Here is a 21,645-nt window from a genome sequence, read left to right on the forward strand (position 1 = left end):
CCAGCCTGGTCTACAAAGTGAGTTCCAGGACAGCCAGAGCTATACAGAGAAACCCTGTCTCAGAAGGAGAGAGAGAGAGAGAGAGAGAGAGAGAGAGAGAGAGAGAGAGAGAGAGAGAGAGAGAGAGAGAAAGGTTAACTATTAGGGCACAAGGAAAGGTTTAAAGAAGGTAATGAAAATTGGTTGTCAATGAGGGCATAAGATAACTGATTATCAGTCTCCACGTCCATGGTGTATTTTGGTTTTCATGGTATATAAACGCATAAAAGATATTCAGTGGAGACCATCTTAAATCCGATGTGAACACCTTAGATTCTATTCCAAATGTCTATCCTAACTGTGCAGACGTTCATGTGTTCTGCAGTCTTCAGGTTTTGTTTTGTGTAGTTGTAATGTGTGATTTAAAAAAAATTTTTTTTCAATACTTTATATAATAGAGCTTAATGTTTTAAAAGACAGAGGGGATGAGCAATGCCACCTGAGTGAGTCTCTGATAAACTATGTACTCCTGACAGGCTATGTCTGCCCTATACTATTTATTCCTGAAAGTAGGTGTCTCTGCTACACTGTTTAGTCCTGACAATGAGTCTCTGCTACATCCTATTTACTCCTAAGAGTGTGAGTCTCTGCTATACTAGTCGCTTATGCCCTGTTCTCTTGAGAAGCTTCCCCCACAAATTATGACTCTGAAAAAATCATTCTCTTCTAGAACTGAAAGGTAAAAAATTTAAGTTTCCCCCTTAGACAAAGTTGGAGCCAAGACAGAACAATAGTTTGGCCCTGAGGCAGCTCTGTTCCAGGAACTTGACTGACCACAGCCTGTTCTGAGAACCGGCTGACCACAATTAAACAAGCCAGTTCGGCAACTCTGTTCCAGGAACTGGCTGACCACAAAAGTTAGATTGAAATCTTGAGAAACAAGGAGTTTCCCCTTGTGACTTCATTGGTATTTTCCAATAATGCCCTCCTTACCCCCTTGGGTTGTATTTTTTTCCTTTAAATACCCCTTCTCCCAGCTACTCGGGGTCAAACTCCTCTACCCCTGTGTGGGATATGACTTGGCCCCAGTGAACTGGTTCCTGTCAATAAACTTCGTGTGATTGCAGCAAAGACGGTCTCTCATGAGTTCTTGGGGGGGGGGGGGTCGTGTCATCCTGAGACTCAGAACAAATGTATATACATAGAGGTCATTTCCATTTGTAATATCTGCCTCTGTGTTACTGATGAAACTGATAATTAAGTCTAAAAGACTCCAAGCAGAAAGAATACATTCAGTCACATACACACGGCAAACCTGGCCTTTGTTCAAAGTGCCTTGCTGGCCACTTCTTAGCTGGTTTTGTTTGTTTTTGTTTTGTTTTTTTTAAACAGAACGTCTCCACACAGAAACTTTTCAGTGTTACTGAAGAGGGTGGGCTTTAAAGCTTAAGGGTGTGACCCTTTATTTTCAATGTGTTATCCATTTCTCTGTTGTGCCTTTCCCCCAGCCTTGAGCAGGCTGTTCAGACCTGGCTTGCCACATTTGCCAGCCCCCCTAGTCTGACCTAGGCCAAGTCCATTGTCCTGCCAAGTCTGCAGCTTTCCTCCAAGCTTCTCCTCTACTACCTACTCAGTGGCCGAACCTGTTCTGACACTATCCTGACAAAGTGACAGGATCCTGCTGTGGTGGAACCTGTTCTGACACTATCCTGACAAAGTGACAGGATCCTGCTGTGGTGGGGGTGGGTCCCCTCCCCCCTTATAAGCTCAGACTCATAAGTAAGCATTGGCCTTGATCAGAGAACTTGAGTCGACTCCTTATTTCTCTTGTGGCCTTTTCCACCCAAAACCTCATCTTTCCTTTCAGGAACCCAGTAACCCGTGGCCGCTGGCGGCTACACTCTGTTCTACCTAATGTTTACATGACCTTTATATGTAAATAAACTCCCTTTTTTATTCTTGAAGATATGTAATGTGTTATCTTTTTAACGGTTACCCACCACATTCACTTGGCTGGTATACTACTTTAATAATAATGGATATCAAAGAACCAAAGCATCTGCGATAACCAGGTATGTAGACGGGAGAAAAAGGAAGATGAACTGCTCATCTGTCCTGTTGTACTCATGGCAAAGCCAAGTGGAAGATTCAAGGCTAATCTGACTGTATGTAGCTCATCTCCTGGCATCATCCCTGTCTACAGGCATAATGTTATTGCGCCCTGTGTAAAGATTATCCTTGTATTATTCAAGCACTGATTTCTGCGATCCCATACCTGGCTGCAATCTCCCGTCTAGGAATCTAGGAATCTCCTGTCTCAATGTTGTGTAAACACTGCTCCCCAACTATTCTGTTAAGCTAGTTGATTAGTCAATGAGTGAGCAGGGGAAAGAATAGGGACGGACTTCCTCCCAGCCATGGGGGTAGCATGGTAGGGGGATGGGGGAGTGGGGAGGAAGGAGTGAGTGGGAGAGGAGGGATTGACCACATGAAAAGGGTCCAGGAGAGACCATGAAAAAAGACCTGGAGCAGAAAAAGTCAGAAGAAATGCAAGTATCTTGGGAAATTTGGTTGTCAGGTAGCCGTATTGGTTTAGAAGATTAGAATAGACTAACTAACTGTTCAGCTATTGTGCCTCAAAAGCTTGATTAAATAAATCTTAAAGTCTTTATCTCATTCATTTGGGAGATAGCCAGGATTAAAAAAAAACAAAACAAAACAAAACAAAAAAAAACCTATCACTTATAACAATGATTTAAGAGCCCTTTCTTCCCTTATGTTACAGTGATGCAGGGGCCTCAGTGTCTTAGCCCTTCCAGGAGTCTTCTCACTCATTCACTCATGATGGCTTCCAAGGAAGATACTGTCATTCTGTGATCTTCATGACAGCCTGAGTCACATTCTGTAATTTACCACTAAAACGATTTGAGCATTTCCAAATAGAAGTATTTAAAATGTTATTCATCTGGGTAGAATTTAATATATGCATAATGTGATTTATTCAAATCTCCACATTCCTTTACCTCAAATTACTTCCTACCAGATTCCTGTCACAGCCATTTGAACTATAATATAAAGCCAATAGCACTAGGCTGGTGGCTTAGATATAGGGTTCCCCTCATCACAGCATCCTACTATGTTACAAAGAGAGACACTGAAGGCAGAATAATTGGTATTTGCCTCTCTGAGGCTTGAGAAATTTAGGATATGGGTACAGACTCCTCCACTGGAGAAGTAGATCCATCTCATGGTCATGAGAGACATGAGAATAATTCATCTTCCATACATACATACACACAAAATTACACATATGTATATATACACACATGTACATACATATAGGGGAGATTTTCATGATATGGTCTAGAAGCTGAGAGAGAATCAGCAGATGTCTAGAAGGTCTTATTTTCCCTTATATACTTATCCTATTATGTGGCCAGCAGGCAATTTACTCTGATAGGGTCTATGATACAGCCAAGGGAAATGGTGTTTCTTGAGTTTGGGGATGCCCTGCCATGCTAGGGTGCTATAAATATAATAAATATAATACTTTTACCTCTAGCACTCTATTTCCCAAACCAGCTTTTTAAAAATATAATTACACTTGGTCTTTACATTTATGTTCTATTAAACAAACTAAGGTTATTTTAAACTTGTTTTAGGTACATGATTTAGGATATACTTTATTTAATAGTATATACAGAAAACTATAAAATGACAGATATAAACTGGTCTCTCCCTCCCATCTTATGTCTGTTAATAAATTTCATTTTGTACTTAGCATGACTAAAATCAAATTTTGGGCACATTATGGATATTTGATCATTTATAAGTTAATCACTGATAACTTTTAGGTTTTAATTGACCTGATATAAGAGTTTCCACAAGTCAATAAACACAACTGTGAGAACACTTTTAGGATCTCTGTCAATAGTAACATAAGAACTGCATCTACAATGTTTCATGATTAACATCACATACACACTAATCAAATGCACCCTTTCAATCATTATTTCAATCATTATTTCAATATGCTGCCGAGTTCTATGACATGACAGTTGGAGTCATATGAAAAACAATGTGTGGAATTTAAGGGAAATTAAGAGATTTTTCATTCTGAAGCCAAACACGAAGACACTGATTTCTGTTAGCTTTCCCTGGGGAGCTAGTGACCCAGTGTAGATCATCTCCATAAAGTCCAACCTGGCGAGAAATGTGAGTTTATGGAGCTTCTCACACACCCAGGGAATATGTTATACAAGAGCATGGGTGATGCCGCCACTGGGGAAACGGCAGAAACTGTGCCTCAGCCCATAGATCAGACTCTAGGCACCCAAAGGACCAAGTTATGCAACATAGCAACAGTTTCATGAAATATATATAGTTACAGAGGGAAGAAACTCATCCATCCATGCAAGATTCAAGCACATTGGAGGGGAGGTTACAGCAAAGAGAAGTCTCTACTGTTCTCTGGTGACTTTCTTACCATTGGTGCTACTAGAAGTAAGATGTTTGTGTTGACATTCCAAAATAATTCACTTAATATTCTTCACTGCGGATTCTTTTGAATTGGATAAAATCTGAATTGTTAGCCAACATTTCGCCATATTCCACACACTCATGGAGTTTGTAGTCTGAAGGAGTGTTGCCTTAGTCAGGCGATTAAGGTTCCTATTGCTTCTAAGAAACACTACTACTGAAGCAAGTTGGGGAGGAAAGGGTTTGGATGACACCACCACATTGTAGTCCACTATTAAAGGAAGCCAGGACAAGAACTCACATAGGAGAGGGCATGGAGGGATGTTTGCTCCCTATGGATTGCTCAATCTGCTTTCTTATACAATCCAGGACTCCCAGCACAGGAATGACCCCACTCAAAATGGGCTGTTCCCGCCCATCAATCACTAATTAAGAAAACGGTTAAAGCTGGATCTTATGCAAACATTTACTCAGTTGAAGTCCTGTCCTTTAAGACAGCTCTAGTTTGTGTGTCAAGCTGACATAAGACTGGGCAGCACAGATGTGTTTTAAGAGTGGAAGAAGATTAAATGTTTTAAAAATTCATAGGACTTCACTCCAGTATGAACTATCCTGTGTTGAGTGAGGCTATGTATCAAGATTAACTAGGCTTTATCACACTTCCCACAGGTCTTAGGGGTTTACTGCTGTGAACAGACACCATAACCAAAGTAACTCTTTTAAGAACGACATTTAATTAAGCCTTGTTTACAGATTAAAAGACTCAAGCCGGGCGTGGTGGCACATGCCTTTAATCCCAGTACTCGGGAGGCAGATGCAGGAGGATTTCTGAGTTCAAGGCCAACCTGGTCTACAGAGTGAGTTCCAGGACAGCCAGGGCTACACAGAGAAACCCTGTCTCGAAAAACTAAAACTTAAAAAAAAAAAAAAAACAACAAAAAAAAACAGATTGAAAGACTCAGTCCATTATCATCAAGGCAGGAACATGGCAGCATCCAGGCAGGCATGGTGCAGAAGAGCTGAGAGTTCTACATCTTCATCTGAAGGCTGCTAGCAGCATACTCACTTCCAGGCAGCTAGGACAAGGGTATAGAAACCCACACCCACATTGACACACCTACTCCAACAAGGCCACACCTCCTAATACTGCAACTCCCTGGGCCAAGCATATACAAACCATCATACCACATCTTCACACTGGTAGGATCTCTCTCTTGCATGAGTGTTCTTGTGTCTCGAAAGGGTTGAATGATATTTAAAGGCTTGGTGACGTGCTTAACCCTTGCATGGTCTCTCTCCTATGAACTTTTTGATGGTTCCTAAGATTTGTAGAAGAGGAAAACCTTTTGTCACATTTTTCACACTTGTGAGGATTATATTCAGAATGGACCACTTGATGTCGTCTAAGTCTCAAATAATTCAAAAAAGATCTGCCACAGTCTTGGCAGGTGTAGGGCTCCATTTTGCAATGCATTTTTTTATGTTGATTAAGGGATGCAGACACCCTAAAACATCTGCCACACTTTTCACATTTGAAAGGTTTCTCTCCAGTATGAATTCTCTTGTGTACTCTAAGGGTTGAGTGATGACCAAAGACTTTGTGACAGTCTTCACACTTATAGCATTTCTTCCTACAATCAATTCTTTGATGCTGCTCAAGAAATGAAGGGTCATAAGAAGCGACTCCACAATTTTCACACTTGTAACGTTTCTCCCCAGAATGAATTCTCTGATGTTGCTTCAGCATTGAAGGATAGTAAAATGTCCTGCCACATTCTTCACACATGAAGTTTTTTTCATCAGTATGATTTTTCTGGTGTATAAAAAGTGAGGAGCGAGTACAGAAGGCCTTATGACACTCTTCACACTTGAAGGGTTTGTCTCCAGTGTGAAGTCTCTGGTGTATAGAAAGTGTTAAGGGAGAACCAAGGGCCTTACCACATTCTCCACACTTGTAGGATTTCTCCCCTTTGTTAATTCTTCGTTGTTTAAGAAGGAGTGATTCACAATTAGTGGGCTTGCTGTAATGGTTAGGATCATTGGGTGTTATTTCTGTTGAGATAAAGTTGAGATATGAACAAAAGTTAAGCAATATTCTTTTTACTTATAAGGCTTATTTTTAAAAATGAAGACATTTTAAAAAATGAAGACAATAACTAATATGTACTTAACCAGTAAAAAAATCTGCAGTATATTTTAGTACCTATAGGCACTGAGTTTAATTCACAAATACAGTAGATGGAAGCCATCTATTTAAACCACAACCAAATAGAACATAGAAATAATGGCATATTATTCAAAGTTAAAGAGCTAAGTTATAAGGGCAATATACTAACAGAAATAAGCCCATTTAGCAATTATATGGCCAGTCATCCATGAAATTATAAAATAGAGAAGCCTGAAAAATAAAAAGTTTATTGGGATTGTGAGACTGAACAAACATGGAATGTTTATACTAAGCATAGAGTTTTTATTTTGTAAGGAAAAAAGATATAGTGCATAACAAGTAGGCTGTCCATACCAAGACTAAACAGTCCTTAGACTAAGCCTAAGGATTTGGGACAGTATTTTATGTCTTATATTGATGACTAGAAAATATATACCTGAAAGATACCAAGGCATAATAATGAAAAGCAGGTTCACCCATGATTAACAGAAATTTGCTGAGGCAAATATGAGGCAATGAATAGATCCCTACTTTTTGTGTGTTTGATTGGTTTGGGTTTTTTGAAACGTGGTTTCTCTGTAGCTCGGGCTGTCCTGAAAGCTTTTACGAATATGAGGCTGACCTTGACTTCACTGATCCACCTGCTTCTGCCTCTCAAATTCTGGGGTAAATACAGTGGGTTGCCAGGCCTGGCAATAAAATGACTATTGTTTTAAAGACGAACTATTTATTTATTATATGTGTGAGTACATTGTCGCTTTCTTTAGACACACCAGAAGAGGGCATGGGATCCCGTTACAGATGGTTGTGAGCCACCATGTGGTTGCTGGGAATTGAACTCAGGACCTCTGGAAGAGTAGTCAGTGCTCTTCAGCACTGAGCCATCTCTTCATCCCCAAGAAATGACAGATTTCTAACACTAATTAATTTACAAGATTAAATAACCATTGAGCACTGAGTGGAGAGTGGCAATGAACAGGGCATGAAAATGGAAGAGCCCTGGTTACCATGAAGGGAAATTTCACAGAAGCAAAGACTATAGATATTTTTATCTTACACTCTCCTTAAGTGTTCTATGAATGTATTTTACTTATCCATCAGAATATATAGGGTGAGCGTACCAAGTGATGATAGGCAATGCACACTCAAAAATATCGATACAGAAGATCAAAGGACAAAGGAAAAAAATGTTGAATCCAAAAAAATTCTGAAAATGTATTGATGAGGTATTAAACACATACTCCGAGAGGTGTAGTTTAATCTTTGAATTATGTATCCACAAATGGCATGCATTTAAAATCCTTATTATTGAGTATGTAATAGGAAAACATTTTAGAAAATTTTCATCCTTCTCGAAGAACTCTTGGGATGAGTTTCATTAGCATGAGTTTAAGTGATTTGAGATGCACTTGAGTGTAAGGTTAGTTTCTCACAACGATTTCATACTTAGGTCTGCAGAAAAGCGCGCAGACGTTCAGATGTGTGCAAACATTGCAAAGTCTCCCAAGGGACCAAAGGAGCCAAAGGGGCTCCATTCTGCCTGAGGTTTATCTACCTGGTCACCCAAGCTAACCAATAGTGCAGAGAAAATGTTGTCATGTAGCCTCCAAGCTTTGGAAGATCCACTGTTTCAATTGTTCGACTCAAGGGAACTGACACTTCAAGTTGCAGGTGCTGGGCTACCCTGGTATGATGCAATTGTGGGTTTGGCTTTATACACAGGATCAAGCCGGGTCCACAGTGTCCCAAAATGACAAATGTATTTGCTGTCACCAAAACCCGACCTAGTGCTTCTGGTCCTCCAAGGAGGTAGGTGAAGATGTATTTTGTCTGGTAAAGATTCTAGTAAGTAGAAAAACTGCTGACAGGGAATCCTCCCCTGCGTCGTCTTCTACCATCTAAACTAAAGATGCTGAGTTCAGGCAAATCCATGTATTATGTCATTTCTGTGGATGCTCCAGTGAATGACTGAAAACTCCACCTAATGTATGCTGTCTCAGCTATTGTTCTGTTCCTTACATTTGTTCCTCGGGGCCACTGTCTGAGCTCACTTTAGAACTAAGGCAACTAGGAGCTGTAGAGTTCCTCTGTCCTCCTGTCTAGGCTCCAGGAGAGATGCCAACGTCCTTACTGAGGCTGCATTAGTGGTTCTCTAAAAGTCCATGCTCGTTCCTCAACTCACTCAGGCCCAGCACCGAGTTCCCCCTCACGGTCTTGTCAAAAGTCTAAACCTAGTAACTCCCTGCCATACTTGCCCAAAGGAGTCCTTTGGCTGCTGAGACTGAGCTATAGAACCTCACTGACCCGTCCATATGTCCATACACAGTAAGAACAAAGTAGTGTCAGGACCACCTCTACTGCAGAACATAGGTTGCTGCGGTAGCCACCAGGCCAGGGGCTACACAGTGGGAAGAAGCAGGGACCACGCATGCCAGGAGTCTAGCCAGCCTGTAGGTTCAAGACTCACGCTTACTGTAGACAAGGGTTGAAGCCAGTTTTTCAGTGGGGAGAGTCCTCTAACTGCCCTGCTGGCATGGGAGATTGGAGATGAAAGTGAGGTTGGGTCCTTAATACAAAGTTTGCAAACCTCATTCCTCTGAGGGGTGTGTGTGTGTGTGTGTGTGTGTGTGTGTGTGTGTGTATTTGGGACTCCACTGTCTCATGGCTGACGTTGGCCTTTGTTTCTGCTCCAGAAAGCGCTGATATCCCTCTTTCATGTCTAGAACTTTCTGAGTCCCTCAGGTGTCTTATTTTTGTGGTTTTTCTCTTTAAATGTCTCTTTCCAAGGCTACAGGTATACTTTGTACGTAAAGCTTAGACATTGATTCACAACAGAGACAATATATCTGTGTCTCATAGAATCAGGATACGATCCTTAACACTGGGGCCTTTGTAAAAGGAAAATAGACATTGAGTTTCTTAGGTTGTCTGCCCACATCTGAAGACACTGAAACAAGTCATGCTTATGTACATGCCTGGCTTCAGTCTTACAGAGAAACAATGCCTTCTGAAGACAGAGAATGATTTTATAAATCGTCATATGCTGTTTTAGCTCACCAAAACCCTGGTTCTAGAGACAGAATATGACCCACCCACTTCCAGCTCAAGCGTAACTGACTCTGTTTCTCCCACAGCCTCTGTCCTGGGTCAGACTGGCTCCCCGACTCTGTCACAGTTTAGAAGGAAAACCACAGGATGGTCCAAGGAAAGACATCATGCACTTGAGAACGGCTAAGAGGTGAACTGTTTCCAGTAGAGGCTGCTATTATTTACCTCATGGTAGAAAGCTGTGTAGAATAAAAAAGACTATCGGAAAGCACAGCCTTAAAAAGGATAGAAGACACATTGCTGAAGTCTCTTAATCATAACTCCAAAATCACAGCTAAATTCTGACATATGCTATAACCATGAACTTAGTGATTATGGTAAGTCTACATGCTATCTAAACCATAAGGACCATGCTGTGTTTCCTATAGACTTTTCCTTGAAACTGTCAAGACCGTATGTGCACAGGTCATGTTCATTCATCACATTACCCTCGCTGTGTAGTTTGATGGGGATCCATGGATGAGCGGACCTCTCACCCTTCTCTTCCTAAGTTCAATGGTCTAGCCCTGATAAATAACTAGTCGTAAATCTTTGTTGAAAAAAAAAAAAAGTCTCTGTTAAATTATTGTACCTACAGGCCCAATATAATAACACTTATATAATAAGTCAATGCTTTGACTTTCCACTAAGATCAGTGGGGAATGAACTGCCCAACATGACTCTGGTTTGTCTGGCTTTTATTCAAGTGCTCCCCACCCCAACCTGTTTCAATCAACAGAACTGAATCTGTTGAGTCATCTATCTGGTCCTACCTGTCTCTGTGTGATGCAATTGTGGGTTTGACCAAATCATGCCTCCCTTTGGTGTCGAGATCTTTCTGGCATGAGCCTGCTCTCAATCCCAGTACATAAATGACTCTTAGTCTGACCTCTACTGATTGGCATTTCCCTGAGCCTCACTTTATAATGGATACTCAACAAAATGAAGAGCCCTGGAAGTCACTGTAAATACAAGCAGAGCTCGCTGCTCAGGAAACACAAAGCTAAAGAAACTTAAACCTCCACAAACATCTCAGACATGTCCTTCTCTGGAAACAAAGACAAGAGGGAGAGACCTATGACTTTCTTGACAAGTGCATCATGTTTCATGGGAAAGCCGAGCGTTCTGTTGGATCACTGCACCTCCACTCTGTTCGGACCTCCTCTTTCCTACCAACCTGGGAACGCTGATTTTACCACTTGTCTCTTCAAACCGGTACATCCTTGTCTTTGCTCCAGAAATATCACCAGCTGTGGCTTAGAGTCAGCAAGACCTGTTTGTAGGAAAGGGAAACACGATTGTGTAAGAGTTCACCTACAAGGAATTGATATGACCCTTCAAGTACAATGCTTACAAGGAAAGATAATTATTTCCATAGAATGGCTTCTGACAGGATTACCAGAACACATATAGGAACATATAATGTCCAGATTCTACATTTCATTTAAAGGGAGAAATACTAAAATTGAATTGTTAAACATTTTAATTAAAAGTGTACTCCAAGCCTCATGCCCTTAAATTTCTAATAGTGAAAGATATATACTTCTAACACAGAAAGGTTAAACACACAAAGAGAAAAACGATGAAGTGGTTCTTAGCTGTACAACAACCTGACTAATTTTTTTTTTTTTTTTTAAAGAATATGAACCTTGCTATTGAAAAGCTTCTGTAAGGCAAAAGACACTGTCAACAAGACAAAAAGGCCACCAACAGATTGGGAAAGGATTTTTACCAATCCTAAATCTGATAGAGGACTAATATCCAATATATACAAAGAGCTCAGGAAGCTGGACTCCAGAAATTCAAATAACCCCATTAAAAAATGGGGTACAGAGCTAAACAAAGAATTCACAACTGAGGAATACCGAATGGCTGAGAAACACCTGAAAAAATGTTCAACATCCTTAGTCATCAGGGAAATGCAAATCAAAACAACCCTGAGATTCCATCTCACACCAGTCAGAATGGCTAAGATTAAAAATTCAGGTGACAGCAGATGCTGGCGAGGTTGTGGAGAAAGAGGAACACTCCTCCATTGCTGGTGGGATTGCAAGCTTGTACAACCACTCTGGAAATCAGTCTGGCGGTTCCTCAGAAAATTGGACATAGTACTACCGGAGGACCCATCAATACCTCTTCTGGGCATATACCCAGAAGATCTTCCAACTGGTAATAAGGACACATGCTCAACTATGTTCATAGCAGCCTTATTTATAATAACCAGAAGCTGGAAAGAACCCAGATGTCCCTCAATAGTGGAATGGATACAGAAACTGTGGTACATTTACACAATGGAGTACTACTCAGCTATTAAAAACAATGAATTTATGAAATTCTTGTGCAACTGGATGTATCTGGAGGATATCATCAATAGTTAGGTAACCCAATCACAAAAGAAGTCACTAGATATGCACTCACTGATAAGCGGATACTAGCCCAGAAACTTAGAATACCCACGATACATTTTGCAAAACACAAGAAAACCAAGAAGGATGACCATCGTGTGGATACTTCATTCCTCCTTAGAATAAGGAACAAAATACCCATGAAAGGATATAGATACAGAGACAAAATTTAGAGCTAAGATGAAAGGATGAACTATCAAGAGACTACCCCACCTGGGGATCCATCCCATCATCAGACACCAAACCTAGATACTAATGCACATGCCAGCAAGATTCTGCTGAAGGAACCCTGATATAGCAGCCTCTTGTGAGGCTATGCCAGTGCCTGGCAAACACAGAAGTGGATGCTCACAGTCAGCTATTGGATGGAGCACAGGGCCCCCAATGGAGGAGCTAGAGAAAGTACCCAAGGAACTGAAGGGGGCTGCAACCCTGTAGGTAGAACAACAATATGAGATCTGCTTGTGGACGTTGTACATCGTGGTGCGCACTAGGCTCCGCACCACGATGTACAACGTCCACAAGCAGCATTCCCTCTCTTCTGGAGAGAAATCAATGGCCACATCCCGGAAGGACAGCATTTCCTGAAATGAAGATCAATGAATAATATCACAGTTTAAATTAATTAAAACCACTAAAATCATTTAAATGCCAAGATGAACTCTGCTGGGTAGTTCTCCAGTCAGCTTGACACTAGCTAGGAATATTTGAGGAGAGAGAAAGAATATTTGAAAAAATGTCTCCATGAGATTGTCCTGTAGCCAGGCCTGTGGCATTTTCCTGATTAGTGTTGATAACGAGATATCTACAGTATGGGTGGGACCCCACCGGGGAAGTGTTTCTGTATGGTATAGGAAAGCAGGCTGAGCAAGCCATGGAATAGAAGCCTATAAACAGCGTTCCTCTGGGGCCTCTGCGCTGGTTCCTGCCTTGTATTCCCTCAGTGGTGATCTGTTCCCTGAAGATGTCAACTGAAATGAACCGTTTCTTCTCCAAGTTGTCTTTCCTTGTGGTCTTTATCACAGTGATAAAAACCCTAACACAGGCATCATGTGCCTGTGGACACCAATCTAGATTCTGTGTAAGGACGAAAGAGAGCTAGAAGTGTCTCTCACATCACTGAGTGATATTCTTCAGACACATCAAAGGTGCTCATACGACCTCACAATGGACCCATCTTCAAGGGAAAACAAGGTAAAAGATGCTATAAGACCATATGGATTCTATACATTGAAGACATGAAATATAAAATAAATACATCCATGGAAGCATCCATCTAATGCCAGATGCTTATATTATAAACCACACACATAAACATTTCTCACAACAGAAAGTCCTGGTGAGGGAGAGGGAGAAGGAAGGTTCTTGTCAACACTAAGCATTCCCAGCCACGAACGTGAAATGAAATGAAAATGCAGACGTTAATGAGGGGGCTCTGGATGTCCTCTGGGTTCCACATCACTCTACTCTTTAGTAGGCATGTTCCCACCCTTCCTATTCCCTGATGGGTACCGAGCCATGTTTGTGAGCAATGTTTCCTAAAGCATGTTTTTTGTTTGTTTGTTTGTTTGTTTGTTTTGCACCGTGTGTAGCAGAGAACTATATTTGCTGGTGCTAGTTTATTATTTCAAGAATTTGCAATTTCAGGACCCACTACTTTCCATAATTCCTTGAGTAAAGTCCCAGAGTGACCTATAAAATGAGTCATACATTACTTTTCCCTTTTCACTAATTCATGACAACATCAGGAATTTATGTATTAACGGAGAATTTTGTTATAATTGCACGAGTTAGCTTTGAATTGTCTCAGTTTTGCTATAGTCATTTCAAACACTGTCCTCTTGAATGTACCCCACATAATCCTTACACGCCTCCGGCATTCGGGGCAACAGGATGGGAGCTTCTCCCTGTCACACTGTTCCAGCGTCCATTGCTTAGGATGTCCCCAAGCCCTGGCTTCCTTGTGTCACTGGTCAGTAGGAAAAACCATTACATATCCACCTTCTATGAGTTACAATTCCTTATACTTAACATATCTCTCACTTCTGCGAGTTTCAGCTCATTACATTTAACAAATTGATGAGATCACATGGTACCTATCATTGTCACGTCCTTACCTGAAGTAATCTACAGTCTCACCCATACTGTTACAATTGATAAGACTGTATATTTTTTCTCTGAAAAAATGATTGAATTAAAAAATAATTTCATCATTTCCCCTCCATCTACTCATTGAAACCTCTCTCCTGTTCCCCAAGCCTTCATCTCAAATCTATGGTGTAGTCTTCTCTAATTATCATTGTCACACACACGCATATAAATATGTAACTAACCCTCCAGATAACTATGTGAATCTGAACAGCTGACTCTCTTCAGTGTCTCCTGTATTTGTTATCAGCACTGACCCCTTGTTACTGGATGACTAGTGAGTGGACTCAGCCCTGGGAAAGACTAATTTTCCCTCTATCAGCCTTTCTTAGGTGCCCATACATCTTTGTCTACCCAGGAGATTCCCCCTGCAGGGAACCCTGTGCCATTGTCATTGCTCAGTCAGTCATGTTGAAGATTGCAGCTTCCCTTCACTTTCTTTTTTTTTCTTTTTTCTTTTTTGGATTTTTGAGAGAGGTTTCTCTGTATAGCCCTGGCTGTCCTGGAACTCACTTGTAGACCAGGCTGGCCTCGAACTCAGAAATCCGCCTGCCTCTGCCTCCCGAGTGCTGGGATTAAAAGTGTGCACCACCACACCCATCTTTCCCTTCACTTTCTAAGCTACACAATCTCACAGCAGACCTCCTGGACCTCTGGCTCTCATAATGGATCTGCCCCTATCCACAAACATTCCCTGATTACTATATGCAGAAAGTGTGGTATAGATGCATCTATTGGCTCTGGACAGATTATAGTTTTCTGCATTTTGGTAAGTTTTGGTTTTCTTTAATGTTCTCTGTGCTGCAGCAAGAAGGTACTTTGAGGAGCAGTAAGAGCTTCACATATGTGTAGACCTTAGGAAGTCTTCAGCATGCAGTTAGACTTACGATGGTTTAATAAGGTAGCATTAGTTTGTCCTCCAGAATTCAAGACCTAACAAGTCATGGGTGGCAGGCCATGCTTCTATCTATGATGTACACCTACTTGATTGACCTTTAAGTCCAATTATACTGCTGCTAATGTCAAGATGTGAGTGGCACTGTGGCACCTTTAGGGACATCATGCCATATGGGACTTTTCTGTGGTCCACTGCCACAGAACTAGGTAACAGCTAACTAGGATCATTTACTGCTTCTCTGTTTTGGAAGCTTGCAAGGCAGCTTCTATCACTATGGTAACTGGTCCTTAGGTGGGAGACCTTCATGTCAAGAACAGCTGCAATCCTCTGAGTCTTGTGTCTGAAGTGCTAGGTGATTTCAGTGCAGGAAGGAGGGTGTAGTTATAGGTCATAAGGCTTTAGGACAACTGAAATGCATGTTCTTTAAAGAGTGACTGCACAGAAAACAGTCTTTTGTCTATAGTGCATAGTTACGTGGCAATGAGGAGGCCAGCAGATCTAAAAGACACAGGCTGAATGAAGCAAACTGGTGATCAGAGACCCAGCAATTTCTCAAGAAAAAAGAAATTCAACTGTCTTGAAAGCTTCTTTGTACCTAGTCAAACACAGCAGCTTCCTGACTTTATAAGCAGGCAGAAGGGTAGATGGGGGGGACAGATCCCACTTTGTTTCTTCTTAGGGCAGTAGTACCCAACTTGTGACAACCCCTTTGGCAAACCTGTCTCCAAAAATATTTACATTACAATAACAGTAGCAAAATTACAATTATGAAGTAGCAATGAAAGAAATTTTGATGGGGCTTGCCATGAGATGAGGAACTGTATAAAAGGGTCACAGCATTAAGAAAGGTGAGTCTGCTGAACTAGGGGATCATCAAGAAGATGGAAAAATGATCAGCATGGAGAAGGGCAAGTCCCCAGGAAGGGGTGAAACAGTGTTGAGAATTAACTGCAAGGATCCCTCCCTATGTCACCTCGCACAGGCCACCACTGTTCTGCATGGGGAAGTTCTCGTAAGGCCAACATGCTGGGGATTCTGTGGATGATGGGTGGTAGGTCTCTGAACTTAGAAGGGATTTTAGCCAATACAATTAAGGAGAATCATTAAAGGGAAATTTTTGACTTGCAAAGTTCATTTTCAATAGGGAGGAAATGCAAATAATGTCTGATCCAGAGAGAGGCAAATTGTTATTCATCAAAACTACTACTTATTCTTATAATAATTGGTAGATATCTATACTCTACTTGTATGGAGACTGGTCCCAGAAGCAAGCCTATAAGCAAAAGAATGAACAGAGTAGATGTATTATGAACTCTTGCATCTCCTGTCAGTATCTCTCAGGGATCTTTTCAGAGAAGTCGGACAAAAGTAAAGACTAGCAGGACATTGGTGGGAAGTCAAAGTGAGATTCAAAGAGAGGATTTGGATTCCTGATCAGTATTCCAAACAATACTGACTCTCCATTCAACACCACAGTGCTTAAAATGCACACCACACACACCACACACCCCACACGCACCACACACACCACACGCACCACACACCCCACACACCCCACACACACCACACGCACCACACTCACCACACAACCCACACACACCACACTCACCACACACCCCACACGCACCACACACACCACACACCCCACACGCACCACACGCACCACACACCCCACACGCACCACACGCACCACACGCACCACACGCACCACACACACCACAAAGCAGCACCTCCTAGACCTTTGCCCTGAGACTTAATTCACAGAAGAGTGGTATGAAACAATCATTAATTTTTGCTTCAAGTAAATGCATTTTGCAACTTTATGACTGAGAAATGAATAAACCATGAAAAAAAATATGGGAGACCACAATATATAGAACCTGCTTTGGAAACCTGAACTGTGCAATTTTAATTTAAAAATAAATATATCATGCTTTGCTCTGTCCATTAGATGCCTAGGTGAATCTGTGGATTTTAAAGAGCCCATGTATTTTTCTGAGTCTTAAAACACCAGTACACGGAGTGTGTTCAGTAACGCGTGGGGACTTGCACCATGATCCATCTGACTTATTTTGACATAGATTCTGGAAAGAGGAGAACAATGGAAAGGAGACTTAGAGAGAAAGGGACCAGACACCTTTCACATCAAAGTTACTACATAGGATAATGACTATGGAGGTCACTATGACAGACACCTGTGTAACAGAAAAGGACAAAGTACTGAGAATCTGGGTTCTTTGAATTTATTCCTTGCAAATGTGTTTGGCTCCTGTTCCAATCCTTTGTACTTTCTCTTCATGGCCTCTGATGTTATCACATACAACAGCAGGATCGGACTGCCGTCATCCACCACAGCTCCCCTCAGAAGTTTCCAGATGTGACATGTCTAACCCAGCAAGGTTCATGCATGAGTTATAATGACAGGTAACTCCTTCCCTTATACTAACATTAGGAAACCTGGGAGGACAGAGGGACAACTACACACCAGCGGGAACTGGCTTAAACCTGTGCAAGAGGATAGCATCCCACACTAGCGGTTTGCTTTACTGGTTGCAGATGGCAGTGCCCGTGTGAGGGACAGGGGAGGAAGTGGTTTTGTTCCAGCTAACTGTAAGAAGCATCTACAAGCAGCTAAACCTCTGGGACAGGGGCACAGGAAGGCATCCAGGATGACGAGGCAGAAGACGACACAGGGATGTAAACCACAGTGCCACAGTGGCCTGCATGATTCAAGAACTGCAGAAAGGAGATGAAGAAATGATGGTGTCTGCCTAGATATGGAAGGAGCAAACTGGAAGAATTCAGGGAAGGCAGGAGAAAGCATCCTCAGGCCCTGACAGAATCTAACAGACACTGACTATCCAAAAGCAGTGAACATTCGCTGCCAACAGGAAGAACAATCAAGCAAGGGAAACAGGAGAGTTACTCCTCACACAGTAAATCCAAACAATTCATCACCAAAATGTAACGTCTTTAACAAGAGCATGTGAGTGAAAAGGAAGTCTGAATCCCACGTGGAGTGGGTCAGCAGAAGGGAAGCACCTGTAGTTTGTAAAACACCAAAGTGTTGATTGCAGGGGTTTGCCATGGCGCTCACTGGAAGACATGAAATGAACCAGAGAGAGAGTTTCTCATGTCCATCAAGCATGTTTAAATGTTTTCTGACACAGACTGAGGTAGCCTACATTGGCCTTGAATTTGCTATGAAGCAGGGGATGACCAGAGGGTCCTGCGCCCTCCCCTCACAAATGCAGAGATGACAGGGATGTGCCTCACAGTAGGTTCAAGCTTCTTTCTATCACAGGTCTGTTTACTCTAAATCACGTGAAGACACACAGGTCTGCGAGCTCTTCCTCACCCTGCTGACCTGACACAAAAGCCTGGCTCCCCAAAACAAGGGCCCTTGAGATTTTCTCCCTGATCATGGACTAGCTGAACGATTTCAAGCCCATATGAAGACAAGGTAAGACAAGCATTGTGGGCTAACCAAACATACTGTCTTCCCACCCCCTGCCCCCGCCTCCGCCCCCTCATTACTCAACCCTAAATTAGGGACGGAGGGCTTTTCAAAGTTTTGTGAAAAGCAGCCCGCACTGTGAAACAGGCTTCAGCTTCCCTGGTTGGCACTCTGCTTTGTAGTCTTTCCCGCCGTGTGTTGGCTATGTGTGCCGCCTCACCCCTAGTCAAAGCTTTTCTACAGCGGTTCCTTCTGGCAGCTCTCCCCGCTGTGTCCCAGAATTTCCCAACACGCCACCGGTTGCAAGTCAGATTTTTCTTCATTCCTAATTCTTTAAATGGCAGAGAAAACGAACGTAATCAAAAACCACTACAATAGGCCGGCTACATAGTACAGGAGGAACCAGAAAATCCATCTACTGAGGAATCGCACAACAGCCAGGTGAGAATGGGCCAGGCAGGCTAGTGCGCTTCCCAGCAAAGCAGGTGATCAGGAGCAGGCAGTCAGCCGATTAGCTTCCAATTCTTGCCCTTGCAATATTATCCTCTCCCCTGCTACCTAGCTGACTCCGGTGTAGACTCGGGCTGCACGCAGTGTTCTAAGGAAACCTTCACAATCCCAAACACCCTGTCCCCTGCCCTGCCCTGCAACCTCACCAGCCCCAGCCAGTTCAGCGCCGCAAGTCCAGGCAGCTTCTTCCGCCTCCCCGCCCCCCCTAGCCTAGATCCGCTCCCTCCGAGGCGGCACCCAGCTCCCCAAGCTACGCGCTGCTCCCCCGACCAACCTCTAAGTCAGAGACGCTACGGGAACCTTCAGCAGCACAGGACTCCAGTCCAACTTTTGGGGAAGATTCACGCGTGGTGACCAGAAGCCGGATGGGATTTGCTTGTGACGTCGGAGTCACGTGGGTCCTGGACTGCGAGAAGGACTTCCTGGAATCCGGGTAGGGCAACTTCTACTGTTCCTGGGTTTCTCCTTGGAAACCTGCAATAGAGTGTGGAAGGAAAATGCAGAGTTCATATGACAACCACGGGGAGTCAGGATGGTTTTTGTAAAGAACACTTGGCCTCAGAAGGCATTTTCCCCGATGCTGTAAGCTCCACCCCACCCCACCCCCGCCCGCACAGGGGCTGCACTCGCGGTGCAGTTTACAGCTTTGGGAAAAATGCCTTCTGAGGCCATGTGTTCTTTAGAGTTCACAACAAGAGGTGTATGGATGTGAGTAGAGCCTTTCACAGAAATATTAGGCTTACAAGTCCTTTCTGGTCCACGGGTTCTGATTTTAATCTTACTACCCCCGGAAAAACATCATGTTGACTCAGTTGTACTTTTAAAAAAAAATAATGAAGCACTACACTGATGTGGAGATGAAAATTATCTTTTAAAAAGGGATTTTTCAACTCGGCCTTGGTGTGCCTGATTACGCTCCTAGCTTCTCAGAGGTTACTGATAAATGGATCCAAGGCTGTAATGGACAATTTAAATACACCTTCTTTCTAAATGAAAGGAAAAAGTTCAAACAAAACAAAACTTAGACTGATATGTGGTAAAGCAGTTTGGTGTAGTCCGACTACCAATCAACGTAGGTCCCTTGAATGAGAGTCTGAGAATTGCCAAGACAAAAGTTCTGATCCTGGCTCAACTTTATTGCAAAGCAGCAGACTTACAAAGGCAAGAACCACATACCCAACCCCTAGAAGTGACTGATGCCTTAAATCACCTCATGCTGTAAATCACCCCATGCTGGCAGCCAATGGCATAGATTTACATTCTCAACACAGGTATCTCTTATGAGGCAACTCCCAATGTCAGCGGGGAGCGGATGCAGCAACACCTCCTATGTAGGTCAGGGCAGAAACTCCACAGTTTGGTACAACTTAGATGTTGTCTCAGTATGCATTCCTACAAATACATAATCCATGCGCTTCTATACTGACCCTCTGTGTGAGATATACATGGAACCAATGCACAGCTTGAAAAAAAATATTTCCTGTGAACATTGGAATCCCTACAGTATCAAATGTTGGTCAAGGACACAGAGATGGCACAAGCACCCAACAAAAAGTCCAACTCTTTGACGTTTACTTGCAAAGAACACCTATAATCAGTCCATCTCGGGATTTTCCTACCTGTCCTTAACCCCCTTGAAAACATCCAAATGTTTACCTGTGTAAAAAGATTTAGGTTTTGTGAGAGCTCTACTAGAATTTCATCAACATCTCCCTGTTCCCACACCAAACAGAGGGATACATTGAGTGTCCCATGATCACACTAGTGAGTGTAATGACCACTACCGGCCCTTTGTGTATTGTTACAATTCCCTATGCAATAGTCAATGGCCTGCCATTTTCAACTTACTCTTTTCTGAGGATAAATTGTCCCTATGTAGAAAGTCAGAGCATCTTCCTTGAACTTCCCTCAGTTCCTCAAAATCAGGACACGGAAATGATTATTTCTAAAGATAAAAATGTAACAGAAATATCAAACAACTTACTGTACATCTTGACCTCACCTCTGAAAGTCTCACTTCCATCTCTTATGAGGAAAGAGAATCCACTTCTCTACATCCCGTAGACTTGAATTGTCCCAAGACAGTCAAAGCCCAATGTCTCCTGATTGTGTAATTCAATCAATTGTTCATCTGACAGTTCTTATAAGATTACTACTTCACCATAACATGGAGCAGTGGAAACCTGCCTTCTGCAGAAAGGAGACCTAACCATCAGGCAAGGAATGAAAGGGAAATAGTGAGAAAAGCCAGCTCTGTCAATATCATATGCGTTGGGTCTGAGCTTGCTGATAGAATAATCTGGATGCCAGAGATTGTGTCAAGCTAAACTTCCATCTTTGCTCTGAAGCACAGACATCCTCATTCCAGCATTTGCTATGGTTCTAACAGGAGAATATAGTGGGATTCCAATGCAACTTGCCTGTGACCTAAATATTTTGTGCAGGGTAACCCCTTTGGACTGTGAGAAGGGACACTGTGAGAAGGGACACATCAGTGCGCGGTGAAGCACCTCTC

General features: G+C 42.4%; 1 protein-coding gene and 1 long non-coding RNA gene across 2 annotated transcripts; both read right to left on the reverse strand.

The window, feature by feature from the left end:
• Window positions 1-5,713: 5,713 nt before the first annotated feature.
• Window positions 5,714-10,933, reverse strand: LOC110329238 (zinc finger protein 525-like). The gene is made up of 2 exons (XM_029544167.1): window positions 10,909-10,933; window positions 5,714-6,510 (listed from the first exon to the last, which is right to left on the reverse strand). The coding sequence occupies exons 1-2, from the start codon at window positions 10,931-10,933 to the stop codon at window positions 5,714-5,716; spliced, it is 822 nt and encodes a 273-aa protein (XP_029400027.1).
• A 1,711-nt stretch (window positions 10,934-12,644) lies between these two features.
• On the reverse strand, window positions 12,645-21,070 carry LOC115065002. The gene is made up of 3 exons (XR_003844806.1): window positions 20,979-21,070; window positions 19,405-19,604; window positions 12,645-12,701 (listed from the first exon to the last, which is right to left on the reverse strand). It is a non-coding gene; the product is annotated as an uncharacterized LOC115065002 (long non-coding RNA).
• Window positions 21,071-21,645: the final 575 nt, after the last annotated feature.

Source organism: Mus pahari, chromosome 11 (genome assembly GCF_900095145.1).
Source record: "Mus pahari chromosome 11, PAHARI_EIJ_v1.1, whole genome shotgun sequence".
Taxonomy (NCBI): domain Eukaryota; kingdom Metazoa; phylum Chordata; class Mammalia; order Rodentia; family Muridae; genus Mus; species Mus pahari.